The following is a 25428-nucleotide window of genomic DNA, read 5'->3' as shown; positions in this document are numbered from 1 at the left end:
ACACACACACACACACACACAAATAAAAAACTTTTTAAAAATGATCAGATAACAGGTACAGAGAACCAAAGGCAGACTGAGTGGAAAGCGGAAGTCTTCACTCCTTAAGTAGCAGTGCTGTGAAGAGCGGACTCAGCAGTCACACTGCTTCTCCACAGGTGCCAACTACTAAGCACCTCCCAGGCAGAAAACACAGCTGAACAAATGTATCTAAGACTCATTGGCAGCAAATTTACGAGGTGTGGCAGTGCTCTGAGGAGAAAAACAAACTTCCTAATGATTTTTTCAAAAATTCAAAGGACTAAACACCTCATGTAAGCTTTAAAGATAAACAATTAACTCGTCCATTTAGAATCTGATAAACCAGTATGGTGGCTCAGGAGAGGTTGCCTGACAACTTCAGTTTGACCCTTGGAACCCATATGATGGAAAAAAGAGCTCCCACCTGCTGCTCTGACATTCACACACATACAAAATACACTAAACTGTAATAAAAACAATTTATAATTTTATCCTGATGGTCCCTGTTATTCGAGAAAGTACCTGAGTACAGACTTGGCTAAGGGCCCACGGATGATGTCAGAGTTCCTTCCACCCCAACAGGCCGCACAGGAAACACAAGGTTTCTTGCTTTTTCAAAGAAATGATGCCCCTTCCCCAGCTTCAGGGGCTGTGCTCTCTGGAGGCGGCACGCCCGTCACCGTGACCCAGCGCTGGGGGAGAACTCACAGACCTTGTGTCCCGGGGTGACAACAAAACAGTGCACCTTGAATTTCTGGGCTATCTGGAAATAAATTTAACAAACTTGGTATGAAATTCAGCCAAATACTTCAAATCACTGAGATTTAGCTGAGGGCCAGAAGAGCGAACTGAAGTTAAAGGTTGCTGGAGCTGAAGAATGCGTAGAGAGACAGCTGGACATTCTCAGGCATCATTACAGGAAATGACTGATATCAACCCCAGCAGGACTGAAAGACTCCATGGTAGGAACCAGTGCAGAAAACCAACTAAGGGTTCAAATGTTTGCCTCAAGTGATCTAAGGAACATTTTTAAACAGCCCCGTCTCCAAGATAAAAATTGCTGCAATTGTAAGAATTATTAATTTATAGGATGTGCCAAGTTTTGGCAATCTGCTTGATACTCCTTATTCCATCTTTATTCACATGTCCTGACAAGGAAGGAGAACCAGGCTCAGTTGCAAACGCCCTATACCCACTCCACTGGAACTGGACACGGGGAGAACCACTGTTGTCATTTACTAGCTTGCTGCCCAGATAAGCTCCTCCCATTTGACTGCCAGCCCCAAATCAGCGCCCTCTAGAGCTCAGCATGTGTGACGCCACGGATGTTTCTCACACACCTGTACTCTGTCTCACCCACTCGGTGCAGCCTGAGGATAGACCTCACTCCTTCCTTCTCAGACTTCCCACAACACAGCTATGTACAACCCACCCGCTAGCTGCACCTTTCGCTCCTGTCCAGGAAAGGAAGTCTGCCATCTGAGAATTCCTCCACCGAGGTTCTCACAGCCTTCCCAGTCTCACAAGGCCCCTCCACCCCTCCTGTCAGCAGAGCTACCTCCCCATAGCCCTCTCCCTGCCACTCCCCACCAGCAGAGTTCTTGTTCTCACCATTCCATCTGCACCACTCTACCCAAACCCCCAAGAGCAGGAAAATTACTCATGTAATACACATATGAACAAACGTGTCACTGTTCTTTATCAATTACAAGGCTAGCAAGGTGGGTATACTTCAGATGTGAGCAAAATGAGGTCCTCAAAGTAATTCTGTTAAAGATCACACAAGATGAGTGAAAGTCACAACTCCAATTTGGCTGTCAAATTAAAAAAAAAATCTTCCAATAATGCTATCACACGAAGAATTAAAAATAAGTTCTATCAGGGCTGGAGAGATGGCTCAGCAGTTAATAGCACTGGCTGATCTTCCAGAGGACCCAGATACAGTTAATTCCCAGCACCTACATGGCAGCTCACAACTGTATCTAACTCCAGTTCCAGGGGACTGACACCTTTACACCAAAGCACATCAAATAAATTTAAATAATTCATTTAAAAATAGGTTCTATGTCTAAGAGAAAATGAAGATGCACTAACTACCTTGGAGAAAGACTAAGCAACCAGTGATCCACACTCTTTTCTCTGAAGGGAAGTAAGGAAAAGTCCAGCTAAACCCTCAGACCCCTCCTTTCACACATAATCCTCAAGAGTCTTAAGTAGTCCGTACTTAACATCTCCAGGGCTCAAACTGAATCCCAGCAGCAGACATCCTCAGTCAGCAGAGACAATCCATGGAAGTCATTTCTCCTCCTAAAGAGACGCCAGCAGCTATTTCCCAAGTGTTTTTATTGTGGATGAAGACACAGACAACTTAAGTCATTTTTATTTGAAGAATTTTTTTTTTTTGCCTTGCAATGCTCCTGAGAAATTCAAGAGTGCATTGGCTTTAACTCTATATAAAACACAACCGATCTCATGATACAGTGGGAAATTGCTCACATTTGTTATTTTCCTATAAAGAGAATGCATCAATTTTAAGTGATTAAATCATAGTAAGTTAAGATGTAAAAATTGGCAAATCACAAATGTCAACATTACAATGATCATTATTTTTACATAGGAATATATAAAATAAATATTACCTAACTTAACTGATATTTACAGAAGATAAATTTTTGTTGCTAGATGATGCTTTAAATGCTTCAATATATGAAAATTTCTTTAATTTAAAAAACCCAGTTCAAATGCAGCACTTTCTATGGTTTTCATCTCTTTGCCTGGGCCTGGGCCTGGGCCTGCCCCTCCTCCCCATAGCTGACTGAGTAAGCACTTGAAGGCTCTTGAGTCCTTTGGAAGGTTAAAAGAACTAAAGGCTTTTCTTGGGTGATACTTGATGTTTAACTGGCGAGCTGCGTGCCATCTCTTTGCTTATGTGCTTTGGTTTCCCTCTTTTAAAAAACAAATGAGAATACCAGGAAGGAAAACTTACAGACACACATGCTATGATTACATTCAATCAGCTCCAACGGCAGGGTGAATGCTTGACTGTGTATTTCGTTGTACTTGAAAACCATTAGGAATGTTGTGAAGAACTGTGGCTTCCAATGCAAAACTCAACCACAAACACTACGAGGTACACAGAGACATCAACAGTGAACCTACTGCAGTTCCATCAGTGTGGTAAACCTGTGGCAGCTGATGAAAAATTCAACTGCAAATTCTACCGAGTGCTGGAAGCTGTCAAGAGCAGACTTACTGACTGCAGTTCCCGCTTACCGCTAGCAGGGTCCTGTGGGTAACACAAAGTGCATGCTTCTTGCTCTGCTGAGAAGTTTCCTTGAGCAGATGGTTCATCTCTGACACAACTAAGTTCAGAAAAGCTGATGAGTCATGTCTGGTTTAGATCAATGAACACTTAGCATGAATACAATACAGACATTAGGTACTGCAGCTTTCAGACAAAGTCATGTATTTCAATAGCAGCCATGTAATACCATGTTCTTTGATGCCTGGGTGTGGAGCCCACCATGACAGCTTCCAAAATGAGGCCAAGTGCAGGTTGTTTCAGTCAAGGAACTTCAAATGTCATAAAAGGTATTTTAAATATAAAACACATTGTTTACAGAAGAAAAATTTTACATCTTCCATTTTCTTAATATAAAAACTAGCTTTTTGGCTGCTTCATGTGGAACTTAATTTTCTCGTCACACAATAAATGACCCAACCAGTGAGCAAGAGTAAAGGAACATATAAAACACATGTATCAGTAGATCCTCAACTTACTGTTGAGGCTTAACTGTTTCAATTTTGGGGTGTGCTAAAATGATACACATTAAGCAGAATCATGCTTCAGATTTAGAATTTCTCTTTTCTCAATGTTAGCAGCATTAGAAGCTGTGGCTTCCACTCAGCCTCCTAGTCCTGAGAGGAAGCAGACTCGCTAAGTCAGGCCGGCTGACAGCTTAATTCAAGATGTTTTAATTACAATGGGTTTACTGGGCTGTGAGCCCACTCCAAGTTGAGAGGCATCTGTAACGTTGGTGAAACTGGCGGGAGCAGCTTTCTTTCTCTGACGGCAGTTCTTCTAACATAGCAGAGAAGGGGACGGTAAGTAAGTTAGGTAAGGCCGCAGGCGACACGAGCAAGCAGCGTTATCTCAGTTACTTACTTTTTCAGAAAAAAAAAGGTATTTTAAACATCAACACACTATTAAAACTGAAACCTCCAGTCTTTGAAACACACAGCTTATCACAGGGAAATTCACAAACAACCCAGCTGAGCTCTGGCGGGTGCCAGGGCTGTGGACATTTCTGAATTAGTCTGCTTCCCCACCCTTCCTTGCTATACAGGCTCTTCTGTTTTAAAGGCTTATCTGAACTTACAAAATATGCAAGAAATGGCTTTTCAATGCACAACGTCAACAACTAGTACAAATATGAACATCCTGGTACAAGAGCTGTGAGTCAGGACTCTCTTCTTTCATAATGGCGTTGTGAAAAAGGACAGAAACACTTGCTTTCAGTTCCAAACACCTGGTGCTGAGCACGGCAGGGAGTGCCGCATCCCAGACAACCGCAGCTCAGATGGGGCAGGAGGTGATAGGTCTCCAGGTATTGCTGGTGTAATACTATGGTGTAAGGGTTATGTGGATGCAGCCATACAGTGTAACACTTACAGAGAGTTACATGATTTTGTGCAGTTTGCAAGGAAACCTTTAGGTTTCATTTGTTTTTTTGGTGTGTGTCCATGTTTTGAGTCAGGGTCTCACTATGTTTGTCGCTTTGAATAGCCTGAAACTCATTGTGTAGAACAGGCTGGCCTCAAATTCCTAAGAATCTGCATGCTTCTGCCTCCCAAGTGTTGAGGCTAACCACACGCCCTAGGAACTGCTAGAAACCTGCAGTTTTAGGTGGTACTTAAAAAGGACAGTTCAGCTCTTAAAACTAAATGATACCATGAGTTACTCATAGCATGTACTCCACAATAAAAGGAAGCAAACTACCAGTCCATGAAACAAATGGATGGATCTCAGAGATTATGCTATGTGGAAACACCCAACTCAAGAGGGTGCACTAACACGTGATTTCATTTCAACAGCCTTCACAGAATAACAAAACTACAGAAGGTTAAGAGGGGCAGCAAGAACTAGAAAAAGGCAGCTCAGGGGACCCTTTGGACGAAGAGTTGGGTATTAACTGTGGTGGCCAGATGAATCTACACACATGCTAGAATTGCATAGAATACATACCCACTTTGTCTCAGGACAGCCACAACCTCCCAGGAACAGCTCTGTTCTCTCCCTACACAGGTCTCTACAGGTGGCTGACACACACTGCAGAGCATCTTCTGCTCTGTGCTGAGAAGCCTTTATTAGGCACCTTTGGGGGTGGTGGTGGAATAAGTTCCTTATCTTGAGAAGATGAACAGCATGCCCCTATATGAAATGAGCTTGAAAGTCCGAGGAGACAGCAGACAGTTACTCTTGCCTCTCCTTTTTAGAGTTTTATAAATTAAAAAGTAAACCAAATGTTTCTAATTTTAATCTAGTTTTAAATTAGGTAAAATGACAAAATGAATAAAAAATCAAATTATATAGCAGTTCTTACTCTTCTGACACCTGCAATTTCTAAAAGCATTATGAATAATTTTATTAACAGAGAAATTACAAATTATAACTACAACTCTTTCCAGAAGGCCACTTTGTGATAAAGTTCATACATACAGTGTTCATGGTTTCCTTAAAGTGCTGTACAGTCTGGCATGGAAGCGCCCTACTGCTTTAGAAGGTCTTTTAGTACAACGCCAGCGCTGTTGTCAGGTGACACTGGCAAAGGTGTAAACGTGGGGAGAACATCTGACATAGGTTTCAAAAGAAGATGCCCAGGCCCACCAGGTCCATGTCCAGCTGGGTTAATAAGGGGCACAGCTGCTGAGCGGGGAGCCAAGAATGGACTCAGATCTGTTCTTCTTCCTGTCCTGGGTTCTGTTATATCTAAAAGATAAGATAAAGATGATTTGGCTTCTACCCTTCACAAAGAGGTTGAATAAAATGACCCTGAACACAATAATATTAAGAAACATGTTCCAATAATTTTATAAAACTCACCAACATGGTTGTTGGTGTCTGTTGCTGGGACAGGGGTCTACTCAGGCTAGCCATGAACCTAACAACAGAGGATGTTCCTCCTGTCTCTCCTTTGAGAGCTGGAGCTGTACTACCAAGCTCAGTTTTAACATGCGAGTAAGCAATTTAGCCCTACTATCAATTTTAAAATTCACCCTGCTGATCATAACACTACTATTTAGCACAGGTTTCTGGCCATTCTTTATTCAAGAACATCAACAGATCCTCAAATCCTAAGCAGAAAATACAAACTTATGGGCTGGCAAGATAGCTCGGCAGGTAAAGCACCTGCTGCGAAACCTCTAACCCTGATGACCTGAGTTCAACCCCAGAATCCCCATGGTAGGAAAGAATCCAACCCCCAAAAGTTGCTCTGACTCCCAAGGGTATATAGGAGTACACATACTTACACATATAGACACATGTACATACAATAAACAAATAACATTTTAAGAATACCAATGTGTATTATAAAAACCTCATCGAAGTTCATTCCTAGTCATTCCAAGCATTTTCTGATATTTAAAAAAACAATGCCACATGTACTTTAGGTTTCCATATTTGGCTACATATTAATTAAATTAATATGCCACTGAGTTCTGGATCCTACAGCAGACTCTATCTATGAAAAGAAGATGGGCAAACGTGTGGGAAGACAGAGATCCTTGTGCTCACAGATAAGCAGGGGAACCAGAAATGCTAAACACATGTGGTCCTTCCTTTAAACGGGGGTGGGGGGGTGGGGTGTTAACCTGTTTCTGCCCAAAGGCTGGGGATTGGTATGGTTAATATCTTGGTGACCTCTGTAACGTCTGAGTGGTCAAGACCTCACTGGATCCTCCCACAGACCCTTATAGTGTGTTTCTCAATCTGTAGACCCTATCTTTATAGGAGGAACCACATACGGTCAGTCTACAGAACCCATCTGTGTGGAAGATGTCATATGGACTTTACAAAGAGCTTTGATGCAGTCATGTCTTAAGCTTTATTGTGCACAGGGACTGAGTCATTTATCACCAGAAAAAATGTCATCAGATTGTGCTCTGCTTAAATATACCTAAAAAAACTACTCAGAGTCAGAGAACTGATCTGCCTTCTTGCCTTCTGCTGATCATTACACTGGAAATCATGGTAGTCCCAGAGATCCCAGCATAAAAGAGAAGAAATGAAGAAAAAGGAATGGGAAAAGGTGACAGAGGGCATTTGTATGTGCAACAATACTGATAAAGTATTTGATCCTCAAACTCTAGCTGTATAACGGAAAGCTTGACTGGCTGTAGTAGTTTTGAAATAATGCTATCTTGTTGCAAGGCTACTTTCCATACCTACCTGAAAGACGAAGGGCTTGTGAACTTGATTTCCTAGTGAGTATGATAGCTATGGAAAATGCTGGCATACCATACTATAGTGATGTAGAAGTAATTACGATTAATTTGCCAGAAAAACAAACAATATATGCATACATGACTCATTCATCTTTTTAGACATTCAAAGGCTGGAGACCATTCTCAGTGGCAGGATTTCTCTATCGGCTTGGAAAGCTACAATTCATTTTCATTAGAATAGGCTTAGAACTGGTTTTAGTGGCTAGAATTCTGGTTTATGACCTAAGAACATTAACAAATCCATTGGTGAGAGCTAAGAAAACCCTGGGAGGTCCCTTCTTATGCAATGGGAAACTAAAAAAGTGGGCACCAAAGACAAAGACAGAGACAAACTCATTATATGCAGTGGCTGCAGAGCACGGCTGGGTTCCCCTGCTGGACTTTCTGTAATCACAGCTTTACACACTAGAAAAGCTCCTAACACAATGTAAACACAACTGAACACTACTCTCTACATACTGTGAACACAAGTGGACACTAATCTATACACATTGTGAACACAGGTAGACACTAATCTCTACACTGAACACAGCTGGACACTTGGTGCAGGAGAATTGTCTGTATTCTGTCAATCATGTTTTAAATAAACACTGATTGGCCAGGCAGGAGGTGTAGGTGGGAAACCCAGACAGGAAGTGGAAATGATGCAACGAGAGCAGGAGGAATTCTAGGGAGGAGGAAGCTGATTCCCCCACTCCTGCCCAGACCACCAAAGCAGCAGGATGTGAGCTGCCCCACTGAAAAAGGTACTGAGCCACATGGCTAACATAGATCAGAACAATGGGTTAATCAAGATATGAGAGTTAGCTAGTAAGAGGCTAGACCTAATGGACCAATCAGCTTTATAACTTATAGAGATCTCTGTGTGGTTGATTTTGTCTGGAACTTGTGGCAGTGGGGACCTGGGTGGAACAAATACCCAAGCAGGGTGGACACTAATCTCTACACACTGTGAACACAGGTGGACACTAATCTCTACACTGTGAACACAGCTGGACACAAATCTCTACACTGTGAACACAGCTGGACACTAATCTCTACACTGTGAACACAGCTGGACACTAATCTCTACACTGTGAACACAGCTGGACACTAATCTACACTGTGAACACAGCTGGACACTAATCTCTACACTGTGAACATAGCTGGACACTAATCTCTACACTGTGAACACAGGTGAACACTAATCTCTACACACAGAACACAGCTGGACCACTAATCTCTACAGTAGTGAACAGTGTAGCCACAGCTCTTCACAATGATGAACACAGCATGGGGACTAAGCTCCGCACACTGGTGAATACAGTAGGAACACTAAGCTTGTATCCTCCATGCAGACTCTGCCACAACATAGTCCACTTCTGACTGATACATACACCAAGCTGAGTTCAGCTTAGGAAGGAAAGGAAGATGGTAAGAAAGAAAGTGAGAGAAAGAGAGGGTGGGAGAGAAGGGAGGTCAGGAGGGAGGAAGGAAAAGGAGAGAGAATGATAAATGCAGAAAAATGAGCAGACCTTTTGCTGAAGAATGTGAGAATCTCTCTTAAGAAACTACGACCTAGTACAACATGAAAAGAAAAATGTCCTCAGCAGTCTGTATCTCCTAAGTGACTTTTTACTGAATTCAGCAGCCAAACCTTTTATCTTAGTGAGAGATAAACGTTATTACCACACCTTTATATAAAAGTTTAAAAAAACAGAAACATCTGTCTAAATAACTAAAGAAGTTTTAAAAATTGTAAAACAGAATTTATCTAATATTTTATTCAAATTTAACTATGGTATGTGATATGAACTATAAAGCATATGATATATACCTTAACTCTATACTAAAATATAGAGTCCAAATTAAAATATGTAAATTTAAATTACATGGGGAAAAAAGAGAATTGGTTCACAGTCTAGTGGATAATTCAATTTCAACTCCAAAAATTTTATTACATGCCAATATCATCAGTATGAAGTAATAACTTTACAATTCAGCGGGACCAAAACTATATATACATGCAGCCACCAACCACTTCCTTCCAGACAGATCTTTGCCACGTAAGGGTGCTTGTCCACAGTCTTTGGATTAGGTCAATTAACTGAACCAACCTTACATTTATTATTTATGTAACAAGGTTTGGTTATTGAATACAAGAAGTCCAAAACTGAAAATGATTTTCAAACTATGTGCATCTAACTTTGGTTAGTAATGACTGCCATCAGAGAGAAATGAAAACCGACGACAAAGCAAAGATGTAACCAGTTGACCACCATTTCCAGGAGAGTAATTCAAACCGGCTTACACTGATAAAGGGAATAAAATCAAATGCCTATAAATTTACTGCAATGTATATGCCTATAAATATACTACAATATATATGATCTGGAGCTGATCATATATATTGATCAGAATATATATGAGAAATGAAAGGTTTCTCATGAAGACAAAATGATTCTCACAAAAAATTGTTTTGACATAAAAGTGAAAACATTTTATACTATTGACATTAATTTAAAAAATAAATAACAAAATACAACACATAACACCCAAATTTGGTGACATTAGAATTTTGAAAGCAGTATTACATATTTTAAAAAACACTGAAAACTTAGTGTCACCATAAATCTAAGTCATAAGTTAAACATTTGATTTTTACTACTTAAGTTTACCTTTGGCACTTCCGGGTATGCTAGTGTGAACGTTCCTTCTTCCTGGAGAATCCAGTGGTTTCAAGTCATGAACAGACAGCTTTGGAGGTGGGACAGATGGATGAGATTCTGTTTCCAGAAATTTAACAAAAAGTTCTGAAAAGGACTGAAAGAAAATATTTGGTTATATTACTATGACTGTATTAGATTATGTAAAAAGAAATCTGTTACTATGCAAATGAATGTGATATGTAATCATTTCATTTCATTATTCATGTTCAGCAAGAGTAAAACTGGGTCTTACACTATTAAACACAGATTGCTGATTTGGTCTCAAAGGTGTATTGGGCACACTTTTCGATCCTCCTCCAAGCCATCCTGTCATCCACCGAGTAACACCTCCTTGATCTTCAGCAAATAACTGCACGAACATTTTCAAACAGAAAAATGTTACCATATAAGACAAGAAAAATAAGAACCTCTCTCATGTGATTTCAGAGAACAGTAAATCATGCTTTATAATTCAAATTCTAGTAAATGTTTCCTACTACTGACAGAAGATACAGATAAAATATAATGTCACATAGGCACAATCTGAAATAAATGTTCCGGGCACGGTTATGTCTCAAAAATGTCAACAATCTGATGTGAGAATTAGTTTGTAAGTTGTAAACTATTTAAACTAACATCAATACAAACTCAACAAATCTATCTCTTTGATTAAGAAAACTGTATTAAATCTGTTATACATACATTAAAAAGAGACATTTTCTACTATGCCCCTATTAAAAGTAATTATAAACATATTTAGCATGAAAACCAGGATGTAGCTCAGTGGTGGAATGCTTACTCAACATGTGAAACACATGCTAGGTTCCATGCCCAGTGAAAGACAGAAAAAAGGGGGGGGGGGGAGACCAGCGAATGAGAGAACCAAAGAGAAAAGGGGAGTGGTTTTGCTGTCTAGTTACCTGCTCCATTTCCTCCCTTTTAACACCCAGGATGCTCCCCATCAGTTGTAGCACTTCATGACGCTGATTTTTAGGTGCATGGAAATGACCAATGAAGAGGTTTCTCATAAGGACTCTAGGAAAATCAAGGCAGAAACAGCTTAGGCCTACCTAACATGGCCTACTTACTAACACAAGTATACCTAAACTTAAACATTTACTTAAACAATGAGTGGCTTAATTATAAAGACTGAATAATAAGGTATTCTAAAGCGGCTTTTTAAAGAAGTCTAACTAGGAATATTTCAGACAACCCAAAATGCATACTTTTTTAAAAATCACTTATTAGCGCACCAAGTCTTCAGACTTATAATCAACTGAGGAGGTATCTCATAAGCAATTTTCAACACCTGACTAGGTGATTCTTACATGCAAGAGAAATGAAAATGGAGATGTTATATGTCCCCAACCACACTTACGAAAAATTTAAAATAAAACCTTAAATTTTAAAATATTAAGTGATATTATTGCACGAATAACTAGATTTTAGACCTAATATGATGTGGGAGTCCCCTCTGTGTACTGTGATTACCATTAATGAACAAAGAAACTGCTTTGGAACTATAGCAAGGCAGAACTTAGGTAGTTAGGGAAAGCTAGGCTGAATGCTGAGAACAAAGAAGGGCAGAGTCAGAGGAGAAGCAATAGAGCTGCCACCAGAGTTAGACAAGCCAAAAATTTGCCAGTAAGCCACTGTCATATGGCAATACACAGATTAATAGAAATGGGTTAAATTAAGATGTAGGAGTTAACCAATAAGAAGTTAGAGCTAAGGGGGCCAAGCAATGATTTAATTAATACAGTTTCAGTATGATTTTTCTGGGTCTAAGCTAGCTGGGTGGCCAGGACCAACCTTTAAACATTTAAACATGCTAGATATGTTTACTTAAGGGTAGTAAAGAGGGGGAAATTTGCCAGGCAGAGGTGGCACACACCTTTAATCCCAATACTTGGGAGGCAGAAGCAGGCAGATCTCTGAATTTGAGGCCAGCCTGATATACAAAGTGAGTTCCAGGACAGTCAGAGCTATACAGAGAAGCCATGTCTCCAAAAAACAAAACAAAACAAAACAAAAGTCCAAAAAAAGGGGGGAAATATTAAAAATAAACCTTTTACTTTCTAAGTATTTCATGTATAAGCAGTAATTTTTTTCTAGACAGGGTTTCTCTGTGTAGCCTCGGCTATCCTGGAACTCGATCTATAGACCAGGCTAGTCTTGATCATACCTGCCTCTAGCGCTGGGATTAAAGGCATGTGACACCACTCTGCAGGAGTGATTTTTCTTTTAACTCTTGAATATGGTTTTGAGAAAAGAAATGAATTAGGAGAAACAGACTTTAAAAATAAAAGAAGGTAAGTTACTCTACTGACTGTCATGACAACTATCTACACCTCACTATGTAAGAAAAGCAAACCGCTTCTTGAAAATGTGGTCAGGTGTACACCTCTGCTGTAGCTCCACTGTTCTCTGACAGCAGTTCCTGTAACCCAGGAGGAGTCAAAAGGCAAAGCTCACTTGTCTACTTTTCCTTCTGTGCTGCTCACTAAGTTCATTAGTTTCTTCTGTGCATCGTCCAGCATCTCTTGGTGAAGCGCAACTGTTTACAAGGAAGTGGATAAAGACAGCATTAGCCAACCAGCCTGGACAAACATGCAGCAAGACCTATTTAGGAATGTATGTGCCCTATTCTACAAGAAATGGCCAAATGCGGTCATCTTTTCTTTGATTCAGGAAATCTGGACAGAAATTACCTAGAAGGCAAGGGATGCAGTATCCCACATGTCTTGTCTCCAGTAAAACGATCAGTTCCTTAACAGAAGTGTAAAGATCACAACAGGTTTCCACCCACTCAGAAATGCACAAGTAAAGAGCAAACTGTCACCACTGCCATCTCAAACGATGTATTTCCAGAACAACTCTCACTTAATGGGAGGCAATGGAAAGGAGAACTTTAGCTTTTCCATGCTCTGTCTTCCTGGCTGGGCTCTGTTGTTGGTGAGCCAAAAGAGTCTCTTACCAACTAACACCATGGCTTAGGACAGCTGACAGAGCAAAGCACTCTGGGGAAAGGAAACGGCAATGGAAATTAAAAGCATGAGCGCTAACATGTGAATCATGTTACAATGCTGTTGGCCGACCTAAAAGTGTGTTTAGGTGATTTCTAAATTTGTACTTTAAAATAAGCAAAACCTGTAAAATGGTTGAAATTTTTAAAAGCAAAGTTTAAAATGAAATGAGGAGATGTCCTATGCACAAGCTAATCATGCCAAGGATCAAGAGCTCTTGGCTGAAGAGCCTCCTTCACACTACACCTTCCACTTCAAAGCGGGCAGCAGAGCTGAAAGAGGCACTCAATGGTTTTAAGGGGAAGCACAAGACACCATCCTAGAAGAAAGCAGAGGAGACGGCATGTGTAGTCCAATAAGGGAGCACATGCCTACTCCTTCCCTGACAGGAGCCGGCTAGCTGAGTCCCTGGCCAGGAACCAGGCCTGGCAGTTACTTTTCTCATTCTGTGTGCCATTTCTCTTTCCCATTGCCTTTTGAAACAGTAGAGTCTTAAATCTTTATGAAGTCTATCTAATTTATCTTCTTTTTGTTTTTCCCACACAGTACCATGAAGATTTACTCCTACCTCTTCTAAGAGCTTTTATGGTTTTGAATACAAAATTGAGGGCCATGATCCTTACCAAGTTCATTTTTGTGTGTGGTATAAGACAGGTGTTCAACATGGCAGGCACCTGATTCTCTTCATGGGAAAGCAGTTGCTCCAGTTACATGGTGAAGTCCCATGCTTTTGGCACCATTTTGAAAAGTCAACTGCCCATCGACGTCTGATGTATTTCCTGCTCTTGCTTCCCACAGAATCCTGCTTGTTTTTCTCCCTCTGATGAAGAGTTCTCACTGACAGCTCTACTGACTCATAACCACTCCTCATTCTGAAGTTCCTAACTTCCTTCCTCTCGTGACTTTCCTCCAATACACATTAGGTCTCTCCGTTGTCTCCACTCTGTCCTATAGAATGACTGGAATGCTGACTCACAGTAGTAAATGCAAATATAAAGCATTCACGGTAAAGGTTTACAATGGCTTGTGGTTCTCTAAATTACAAAATTCTGAAATACAAAACACAATAGCCAACTTCACCAAAATAGAGATGGTTGCCATATTATAAAAACCAAGGTTTATTTTTTGAAAATCTATAAAACTTTCCTATCTTTCCAACAGGGAATTTAAATTAGACACAAAAGGACTTATTACTGAAGTCTAACTCCGTAAAAGACATTTCTCTAGATTCTTCAAGTACTTTACATTATGGGCATGTGTCGCTTTCCCTAGCAAAATTCTAGATGTGACAGAACTCTTAGCCACAGGAAAAACACCAGATCAGCAAGCTGAAGCAGGAGTCAGTGTAAATCACCTCCTCCAGGACTACAGATGGCAGCCGAGAAACAGCCCAGCCTTCCCCACTGGATGCACATGTGCCTGTACACTCATGTGGAGACTGATGGGGGCGTCGGGTATCACTTTATCATTCTCACCTTAGTCCCTGGAGACAGCGTCTCTCACTGAAGCGAGAAGGCCTTGTGCTCTCCAGCCCCCACAATGCTGGGGTTATGGAAACAAGTGTAACCATAAGGCCTTGTTACATGGGTTCTGGGATCTAAACACAAGTCTTTATGCTTGCATAGCAAGCCCTCTTACCCATGAGCCACCTCTCTAGCCCTGCTACCTTCTCTTTCTCAATGTGTCTGTTACTATTAATTTTATACTGATTATACTCCAAAATGATAAAAATTTGAGGTCATCTTATTTAAAATAAATTATAAAAATTAATTTCATGGGGTTCAGTGGTTAAGAGCACTTGTTGCTCTTGCAGAGGAGTTGAGTTTAATTCATGGAGCCTACATGATGTCTTACAACCATATGGAATTCTAGTCTAGGGGATCTGATGTCCTAGCGGACATGTACTCGCATGGTGCATATAAACCCATGGAGACACACACATATAAAAATAATAATCTTATTAAGATTTAGCCTTTAAGTGGATGAGTATTTTACCTGCATGCATGTCTGTGTACCACATGCATGTAGTGCATATGGAGGCCAGAAGAAGGCAACAGATCCCCTGGGATTGGAGTTAAGAGATGGTTGTGAGCTTCCATGTGGGTGCTGGGAATTAAACCCAGGTCCTTTGGAAGACCAAATGCTGAGCCATCTCTCCAGCTCCAATAAATAATCTTAACAAAAAATAATTTTTTATCCTTTTTTTTGCTATTTTGAGGTAGTCATTAAAAATAAAAAATTACATTAGGCACAGAAGTACATGTTTGCAACGCCAAGTACTTAAGAACCTAGGGCAGAAGGACCCTGAGCTACACACAGTGAAGCTTGTCTATGCTTTCTCAAGAGAGATGAAAAGAGGGAAGAAGGAGAGAATTACATGGGACTCACAGTTTGTATGTTGTACCACAGAAACCATATATAAAGCTACATTACACTGTCTCCGGTTGAAACAAACAGGAAAAACAGAAAGTGAGCCACTAAGCCAGATGGTCCAGCAGGTAAAAGTGCTGCTCTGTAAGCCAACGACCTGAGTTTTCTCTGGAATCCACACAAAGGTGGAGCGAGAACTGACTCCATAAAGCTGTCTTCAGGCCCCTATATGCACCATAGCAGGCCTGTGTACACACCCAGTGAACAACATATGCACACAAAATAACAACAAATTAAATAGTGCTTTTTTCTGATAAGTTGGGCACTGTAGTTTGCACCTGTGGTTCTAGATGCTAAGGAGGATCAGTTGAGCCTGGAAATTTGAAGCCAACATGAGCAACATAGTGAGACCTTATCTCAAAGAATCCAAAGAATCCAACCAAAGGTTTGCATGATGAATAAACAGTTTCAGAGTAAAACTCATAAAGCAAAGATTCTAATAAAAGTTATTTTTATATAGTAAGTCAAAAAGCCAAGGCATTGTTTAGGTTAAATTGACAAGATAAAATTGTCTTAAACTCACTATTAGTCCCTGACCTAATGCAATAGGGGATGCACATGGCTGTTTCAAACTCGGGCTTAAATATACTGTGACATTTGAGTAGAGAAAGGAATAGAAAGGGACCTTGGAACTTAGAAGACAACACGGGAAGAAATGTATTAACTTTGAGAAGTTAGAAGAAAAGAAAGCCACACACCCATTCCAAAGTCCCCAAAGACTCATCTTTTTCTCCAGCAATACTTGCTCTCCTCTCCTCAGAAATTCTGAATATTTCTCTACAAAAACTGGACTCAAACCACAATTTGAAATCAGAACTTTCTTTATATGGGCAGGCAAAATATTATTATTCAGAAATGGGTTCTAGTCCAAATACAATAGTCCTGTGAATAATCACACACACCCAAATAATTCTTTAGAAATGCACGCTGGGCTGGGAAGCATTTTCAAGCTAAGCAATGAATCAGCTGAGATGGAGCCTGGTCTGCAGAAAGCATGACACGGAGTGCGTGACACAGTAAATCTTTCACAGCAGAGCTCTCAAACACCCAGAGGTGACGCCATGGTCTTCGAATCAAAATCGAATGTGCAAGAGTGAGTGCACATTCACTCTTGTGCATCGTAACTTTACATTTTACTTGTGATTAATGACAGTGCATGTGACACCATCTTCAGAGAACATCTTAAAGTGTATCATATTTCTCATATTCCTCTGCTTATCTCATGACTGAGTACCTATAAGCAGGTTTACTGAACAGTTCACTGAATGAGATAATTGGGAAGACCAGAACAAGAACCCAGAAACCTAGAGATGAACCAGGCATGATTTGCCTTTTTAAAATTTGTTTCTTGCAAAGGATTCTGAGAAAATGAAATAAATGACCAAATGATAATTTTCTAGATAGTAAAGTACTATACAAAATGGAAGTGTTCTTTTATCTGATTTCTTTTCTTCCTTCCTTCCTTTCTTGAGACAGGGCATTGCTACATAGCCCCAGCTGACCTGGAACTGCTCTGTAAATTCAGGTTCACCTCAAACTAAGAGATTTACCAATCTCTGTCTTGGCTGCTAGGATTAAAAGCATGCATTACCATATCCAGCGTTCATCTGGTTTCTTAAAATAACAAAATCATTGCTAAATTTTGCTTAATCAACAACACATCTCACATTGGTTGATACTGATATTCTGTGACCTTTTTTTCCTTATTTTGCATTTTTCTCATTTTTAAGAGCCAAGGCAAAGGAGAGAACAGGAGAAAAAATGTTTGAAAGATGATTTTATTTCTCTGTATAATTATCAGTAAGTAAATTAGGTATTGCTGTGGAATAATCTTTCTGTATACTGTGAAGATATATCATTCTGATTGGTTTAATAAAAAAACTGAATGGCCAATCACTAGCAGGATTTTTGGGGCAGGAAAAACATTGGAAAGAAGGCAGAGTCACCAACAGATATATTGCAGTAAAAGAGGTTAAAGCCACGAGTCATGTGGCACCAGGTACATGATAGAAATGGGTTCATTTAAGTTATGAGGTCTAGTTAAAAGCAAGCCTAAGCTATCAGCACCCAGAACAGTTTCAAGACTGCTGACTGAGATGGTCCAGTCTCATAGACTATTCTAGAAAATACCTGACTATTGCCCTAGTTTTCTCTGGGTCCCCCAAAGATTCCCACATTCCCAGACAACAGGAAGTAATGTAGAGAAGACAACACCCACCCACATTCCCAAGATGTGAAATGGATGGGTTTTGGTCATTTGGTTGCTTATGGACGATTATCATTGCTTAAGGGGTTGGTGACAAGCTGTTATTGGTAATGGTGGAAAAAAGCTTAACAAAGGAAATTAGATTCAAGGATCTCATTCTGAAAAGAAAAAGGGGGAATTTAGAAATGATAGGATAAAAGGGTAGATTACTGAATCTACTCTTAAACTAAAAAAGTAACTACTAGTCTTAAATATTTTACATTAGTATGTGTTTTGTATATTGATACAAATTTAGGTTATTTTTGTTATACTGTATATATGTTTCTATTCATGGTTAAGGTATTGAACCTATATAGATCATTTTAAAAGGTTATGTAAAGCTATTACATACAGTCTTTGAAAGCTATTTAGGACAATAAATACTGGGTAATAGTCATCTATAACTATCAAACTTAATAGTCATTTTAGGTATGTTTTCAAAATCATGCAGAGATATATTTTAGATAGGTGATCTTTAAATATTTCAAAGACCTACAGAATATAGCATTTAAAATGTTCTGATTTAATATTCTTTATAATATAAGACTTTTCATGATAGTGAGACATGGCTGCTCATGGCAGCACCAATTTACTTCAAAAAAGAAAAGATGGGCATAGAAGAATCTCCATATGAAGTTTGTTTTCTTTTTGGCACATGCTAGCCATTTGGGCAAGGGGCTGCCCTTGCTTTGACTGCTGACAGTATGCTGTTCAAATTGGACTAACAGGACACAAAGAAAAGCAACTATCAACCTTTGCCAAAACAAGGTAAGACAGTGCTTCAAAAATTCCTGCTTCACAAAAAAGCCTGTCAGATATTCTAGGCCTGTGACTTGAAAGATGGTTGCCCCAGTGCTGCAGAGAAAAATTGGGTGACTGTACAGGCAGTCAGTCAGCTGTTTCTGTCATTTCTTTTAGTTTTGGAAGTTGCTTGCTCTGTACTTCTTGTTTAATAAAGTAATATATCCTTCTTGGGTCTTTGATAGAGTTGAAGACTAGATAGTAGTAGTTATAGTCTTCCTTAGTTATAATAAAAGATAAATTAGGTACAGAATTTTAAACTCACCAAGGTAAGAAAAATAAAATAAAAAGTTATTTCCCCCAAATTGCCAAATACAAATGAACTAAACATTGGAATTTTTTTTTTTTTGGTTTTTTGAGACAGGGTTTCTCTGTGGCTTTGGAGCCTGTCCTGGAACTCTCTTGTAGACCAGTCTGACCTCTAACTCACAGAGATCCACCTGCCTCTCCCTCTGAGTGCTGGGATTAAAGGCTTGCACCACCACTGCCAGCGGAAATGAAATTCTTACCTGAAAATTGTTCTCAATATATATAGTTTTACTGTGTTAGAGTTAAACACTTCCCTTTTTACTTAGACAAAAAGGGGAAAATGTTATGAAATTATCTTTTTGTATACTGTGAAAATATGTCATTCTCATTGGTTTAATAAAAAAGTGAATGGCCAATAGCTAGGCAGGGTTTTCAGGTACACAGGATGCTAGGAAGAAGGCAGAGATGCCATAAAATGCAGAGTGAGCATGATCCAGTGTGTAGATGAGGTAAACAAGCCTCGGGGCAGCAAATAAAATAACAGAAATGGGTTGTTACAAGAGCTAGCTAAAAATAAGTCTATGCTATTGGGTGAGCTTTTATAATTAATAAGAAATCTCCATGTGGTTATTTGGGAGCTGGCAGATGAGACAGAAAATTCCAACTACGGGTATTAGATTCTATTCACATTGGCAACCTTAACAGTAATTAATTTTATTTGATTTTTAAATATGGGGTTGTGTGGGGGTAATGTATGTCTTAGTTAGGGTTTGTGTAGCTGTGAGAAAATACCATGAACAAAAACAACTTAGGGAAGGATTTATTGTAGCTTGTAGTTTCACAACACAGTCCATCACTGAGGAAAATCAGGGCAGAAACTGAAGGCAGGAACTAAAGTAGAAACCATGGAAGAATGTTGTTTACCGGCTTGCTTCTCATGGCCTGCTTTCTTATAGCACCCACGACCACAAGCCCTGGGGGGCACCACCCACCACCGTGAGCTGGGTTCTCCCACATCAAACAAGAAAATGCACTATAGGCTTGCCCACAGTCCTATTGAGTCATGGCATTTTTCTCAATTGAGGTTCTCTTTTCCCAAATAACTCTAGCTCATATCAAGTTGACATAAAACTAGCCATCACAGTGTACATGAGTAGAAATGTCCAATGGAAGTCAGAAGAGTATGTCTGGTACCCTGAAACTAGAATTATAGCTAGTTGTATGGGTATGGGTGCTGGGAACCAAACTTGGATCCTCTACAAAAGCAGTACATAACCAGTGAGCCATCTCTCTAGTCCCCAAAATAAAGCTGATACAGTATTAAATTCAATATGATTTGAATTCTTCATTTAACTATAACCAAAGCAAAAGTTAAAAACTAGATGGTCTTTGTGTGTACATGGGCGTTTGCAGAAGGCCAGAGCTTGACATAGGGAGGGTTTCTTCTTTGACTGCTCTTTGTCTTGTATTTTGAGTCAGGGTCTCTCACTCTGAACCAAGAGCTGACTGATTCGGCTAGTCCAATTATACAGATTGCTCTGGAAATCCCTTGTCTGCCTCCTAAGCACCCAATCACTGCCTCTCAGCATTCATATGGGTGCATCACAAATGCTTTACCTTCTAAGCCATCTCCAAAACTCTAGACAGTTCTTCGGTTTTGACTTTTGTTTGTTTGTTTTTGAGACAGGGTTTCTCTGTGTAGCTCTGGCTGTCCTGGAACTCATTCTGCAGATCAGGCTGACCTCAAACTCAGAGATCCACTTCCTCTGACTTCTGAGTGCTGGGATTAAAGGTGTGTACCACCCCAAACCCCACCAGACAGTCTTTTTATTACAGAATTTCAACTCATACAAAATGACTTTTAACACTAAATGTTTTTAAAAAATAATACCACATTTATTTTTAAAAAATAATACCAGACATACTGCTTTGTCTTTTAAGCATTTCTTTCTTTCTTTTTCTTTTTTTATTCTCGTTTTTCAAGACAGGGTTTCACTGTTTGGCTCTAGCTGTCCTGGAACTCACTCTGTAGACCAGGCTGGCCTCAAACTCACAGAGACCCACCTGTCTCTGCCCCCACCAGTGCTGGACATTAAAGGTGTGCACCACCACCATCTGGCTTCTTTTAAGTATTTTTAACCTATCAACCATCTGGCTTCTTTTAAGTATTTTCAACCTATCAACCTGTCGGGGAGAATTTTAAAGTCTATACAACATGGTGAATTTTGTTGTTTTTGTTTTGCTTTGCTTTTTTGTCTCATAATTATTAACTGCTGAGTAAAAAGTTAACTGTATTATTTTTCCCCAACAGGGTCCCATCATGTATCCTAGGCTGACCCTAAACTTGCTTTAGACAAAGATGAATTTGACCTTCCAATCCTCTGGCCTATCCCTCCTGTGTGCTGAGATTTTAGGCGTGTGCAACTACACTTGGTCTAATCAGTGCTGCGGACTATACCCTAGGGCTTGTGTGTGCTGGGCAAGTACTCTACCAAGTAAGGTATATCCCCAGTTCCCGACGTAAATCTTAAAATTCTGTTTGTTGAAAATAAATTCATTACTACAGTAAGATATCATTAATGAGTTCTACTACACCATAGTTGATTAGAATTACTATGTATATTTGGAAGAAATAAGACAGAGAGGCAGTGGAGAAAATAGGAGGGAAAAGTGAGAGAGGGAGAAAATGACTAAGATTTTTCAGCAGTGGGAATTAATCCTACTGAGAGTTAAGTATTCTACTACTGGGCTGCCCAGAGATTATATATATATATATATATATATATATATATATATATATATATATATATTACATATGTATGTATTTTATATATATGTATATATATTTTATATATATACACATACATACGTGTGTGTGTGTATGGCAGGTGGGGGGTATGCATACATGTGTGTGAAGGTCAGAAGAAATTATTGGATGTCTTCTTGAAATTACTTAACATCTCATTTTTTACAGGCAGTGTCCTACTGAACCCCGAATTCACTGGCTCAGCTATACTGACTTGGTGCGGGAGAATTGTCTGTATTCTGTCAATCATGTATTTTAATAAAACGCTGATTGGCCAGGCAGGAAGTATAGGTGGGTCAACCAGACAGGAAGTAGAGGCGGGGCAATGAGAATAGGATAAGGCTAGGGAGGAAGAAACTCCCTCGGCCATTCCTGCGCAGATCACTGAAGAGACAGCATGTAACTTGCCCAGCTGAGAAAGGTATGGAGCCATTATGGCTAACATAGATGAGAATAATGGGTTAATATAAGTTATAAGAGTTAACAAGAAGCCTGACCTAATGGGCCAATCAGTTTATAACCTTATGGAGTCCTGTGTGTAATTTCTCTTTGGGATTTGCCGGCTGTTGGGGTACTGGGCAGGACAGAAACCCCAACAAGCCAGCCCCCACATACTACATATGGCGCCCACGTGGATAACTTCATCCACAGAAAGCCTGAGAAAGTTTGGGAAAGAATAGAGTAAAGCATGTTTTCTTGGTGGCAGCAATTTCTCGGGTCTGCGCTGCTTGCTAGAGGCAAGCAAGGCTTTCATCTAAGAGAGGCTTCCTGACTCAGCTTTAGCTGCAAAACCCTGCAGCTCATTAAGAGGTCCTGCCACGAAAAACTTAAACGGTGTTGATGAAAAGCTGAACGCATGCTTTTCAGGTTTTCAGCCATAACAGGAAAAAAGCTGTGCTGTTTTAAAATGCCGGCTTTCTGGGCTGTCCTGCCAGAGCAAACTCTGACTCTTTCAGGCAGGCAGTCCGACTGAGTGTGGTCTGTGAGCAGAATGCTGCAGCTTGCTTGCTGACAAGGACCTTGAAACGTCATAGAGTTGTGGCAGTGAACATAGCTCTGGCTGGTATCTCAGCCACGAGCCTGGAAAGTTAATAAATGGGCTGGATCTAGCTGTCAAAGCCACGGCTTTAATCTTCTCCTTAAAGACTCATGTAGTCAAAAAAGAGAGAGAGATACAGTAAAGAGAGGTTCAAAGATGAAGAAAACCTCTAAAGAGTTTACAGTGTGTTAAAAATACATGCAGGTTAAAGGTTAAAGTTCTTAGGGTAAAAAGGGAAGAAAGAGAGTAGTTGGGTGTGGTAGAACACACCTTTAATCCCAATGCCTGGGAGGCAGAGGCATATTGACCTCTGTGACTTCAAGGGACAGAGGTAGAGATTGACCTCTGTGAGTTCAAAGTATGGTAGCAAACACCTTTGAGCCCAGTACTGGGGAGGCAGAGACAAAAGGATCTCTGTGAGTTCAAGGACAGCCTGGTCTACAGAGTTATTCCAGGACAAAGATATACAGAGAACCTGTGTCAAAAAGTAAAAGCAAAAATAAAAGAAATAGAGGTTAAAGTAAAGCCACACAAAGATGGAAAATGCACAGAGAATCTTGATACTGTATGTTATTATGCTCTCTTTAAATTGTTTGAATGCTGAGGAAGGAGCAACAGCTGCTAAAGGACTGTTGTTTATAAATACTGCTGAACTAACTCAAGATAGGTATTTTGAAAATACCTTGGCTTCAAAACTGAAGTCAAAAGGTTTGTTACTTTGGAGAAGAGATTTTGCTTTTGTTTCCACAGAAAATGAGAGGCTATGGATTCATTCTGAGTTAAGAAAAATCAAGTTCCACCAAGGGAGGCCACCTGAAAAATCTCTGACAGGAATAGATGGCCCAGATGTCTGAGTTCTTCATCCAGAACAGGTTCAAGACTGCTGCCTGAGATGATCAAGACTCACAGGATACTCCAGTCAGGACTTGATGATAACTCTAAGTTTTCTTTAGGTCCCCATAAGATCATCAGCGCCCCCAACCAGCAGGAAGTAGCCTGAAATACTACGCCCACATTCCCAACAAATGGACTATGGGTATTTTCCTTTGTTTAAAAAAAAAAAAAAAGAGGGAAATGGTGCGGGAGAATTGTCTGTATTCTGTCAATCATGTATTTTAATAAAACGCTGATTGGCCAGGCAGGAAGTATAGGTGGGTCAACCAGACAGGAAGTAGAGGCGGGGCAATGAGAATAGGTTAAGGCTAGGGAGGAAGAAACTCCCTCGGCCACTCCTGCACAGATCACCGAAGAGGCAGCATGTAACCTGCCCAGCTGAGAAAGGTACGGAGCCATGTGCTAACATAGATGAGAGCAATGGGTTAATATAAGATATAAGAACTAATAAGTAGCCTGACCTAATGGGCCAATCAGTTTATAACCTTATGGAGTCCTGTGTGTGATTTTCCTTGGGAGTTGCCGGCTGTGTGGTACTGGGCAGGAATGGAAACCCCAACAAGCCGGCCCCCTCATACTACACTGACTGGCCATCAGAAGTCCTTCTGCCAGAGCTGAGGTCTGACTCAGAGGTCCTTTTGCCAGGACCTCCCCAGCACTGCCATTACAGGTGAGCCAGCATGCCTGGCTTTGACGTGGGTGTGGTGATTGAACTCAGGTCCTCATGTTCACAGGATAAGCACTTTATCAACTGAGCCTTCTCTCTATCCCCCAAGCACATAATAACATTTTTGTTTGTTTGGTTTTTGAGATAGGGTTTCTCTGTGTAACAGTTCTGGCTGTCCTGGAACCAGCTCTAGTAGACCAGCCCTGGCCTCGAATTCATAGATATCCTCCTGCCTCTGCCTACAGAGTGCTGAGATTAAAGGCATGTGCCACCATCACCCGGCTATATAATATTTTTAATGATAGCAAATCAAATATCCTTTCCCTCTCTCTTAGTTCCCCTCAACCTTTCATTATCGATTCAGATAACTTACAGTTTCCATACAGAAAGTTTTTAAAGCATCCTTATAGAGTATATACTTTATAAAAAAAGTTTTGCATAGACAAGACATATCCCAAAAGAAGACTTAAATTTATCATTAAAAAGGAAAGCTGTAATGCTTTTTCCAGTTAGTTAATGTTACTACTGTGTCAAACCCTCCGAGAATAGAAGGTTTTCTAGACCTCATTTCCTACTGCAAATCTCCATGGATGGCATCCCCCAAGGAGGGACCTGCCCTGCCCACACAGGGGTTTTGTTCTTACTAAATGCCTTTATTTTCGTTGCTACTTTATAAAGCTTAGTATTTTTCTAAAAGGAAAGACTATTTACTTTCCTTTTAGAAAAAGGAAATGTAGAAAAGTTACAGATAATACAGCCACTAGGAAAGGGCAGAGCCCAAAACCACGGAAACAGAGTGGTAAGCAGCAACAAAATTAACACCTACAAAAACCAAGCAGTGCAATAAGGTAAACAACATACTTGAACCTACCACACAGGGCCTTTACAAAGCTCTAGCAAGCAAGCCAGGGCCTATTATATGAAAATCCAGATTTCACCATCCCTTGCAAGACCTAACATCTTCAGCACTTAGCTCACAAGCCTGTGCAGAAATGATGGGGTTGAGCTAAGACTCCACCGCCCATAAAAGAAACATTTCAATTCACCAGCTTTTACC

At 40.1% G+C, this 25428-nt stretch overlaps 1 protein-coding gene across 3 annotated transcripts in view; it reads right to left on the bottom strand.

Annotated features, from left to right (window-relative positions):
* Positions 1-2347: 2347 nt before the first annotated feature.
* Trip11 (thyroid hormone receptor interactor 11) overlaps positions 2348-25428 on the bottom strand; it is a 77774-nt gene continuing 54693 nt past the window's right edge. For 2 of the 3 annotated variants that reach the window (XM_087911565.1, XM_048449463.3), the window contains exons 17-21: positions 12690-12771; positions 11135-11249; positions 10468-10584; positions 10185-10329; positions 2348-6010 (exon numbers count right to left, since the gene is read on the bottom strand). In XM_087911565.1, coding sequence (XP_087767691.1) covers positions 5790-6010; positions 10185-10329; positions 10468-10584; positions 11135-11249; positions 12690-12771 — 680 coding nt within the window. In that variant the 3' untranslated portion in view covers positions 2348-5789. Of the gene's footprint in view, positions 6011-10184; positions 10330-10467; positions 10585-11134; positions 11250-12689; positions 12772-25428 lie in introns of those variants that run through there. The other variant, XM_048449465.3, reaches the window with a different exon arrangement.

The sequence above is a fragment of the Myodes glareolus genome, chromosome 11, assembly GCF_982192425.1.
Source record: "Myodes glareolus chromosome 11, mMyoGla1.1, whole genome shotgun sequence".
Taxonomy (NCBI): Eukaryota; Metazoa; Chordata; class Mammalia; order Rodentia; family Cricetidae; genus Myodes; species Myodes glareolus.
This window is presented reverse-complemented; position numbering and strand designations above follow the sequence as displayed.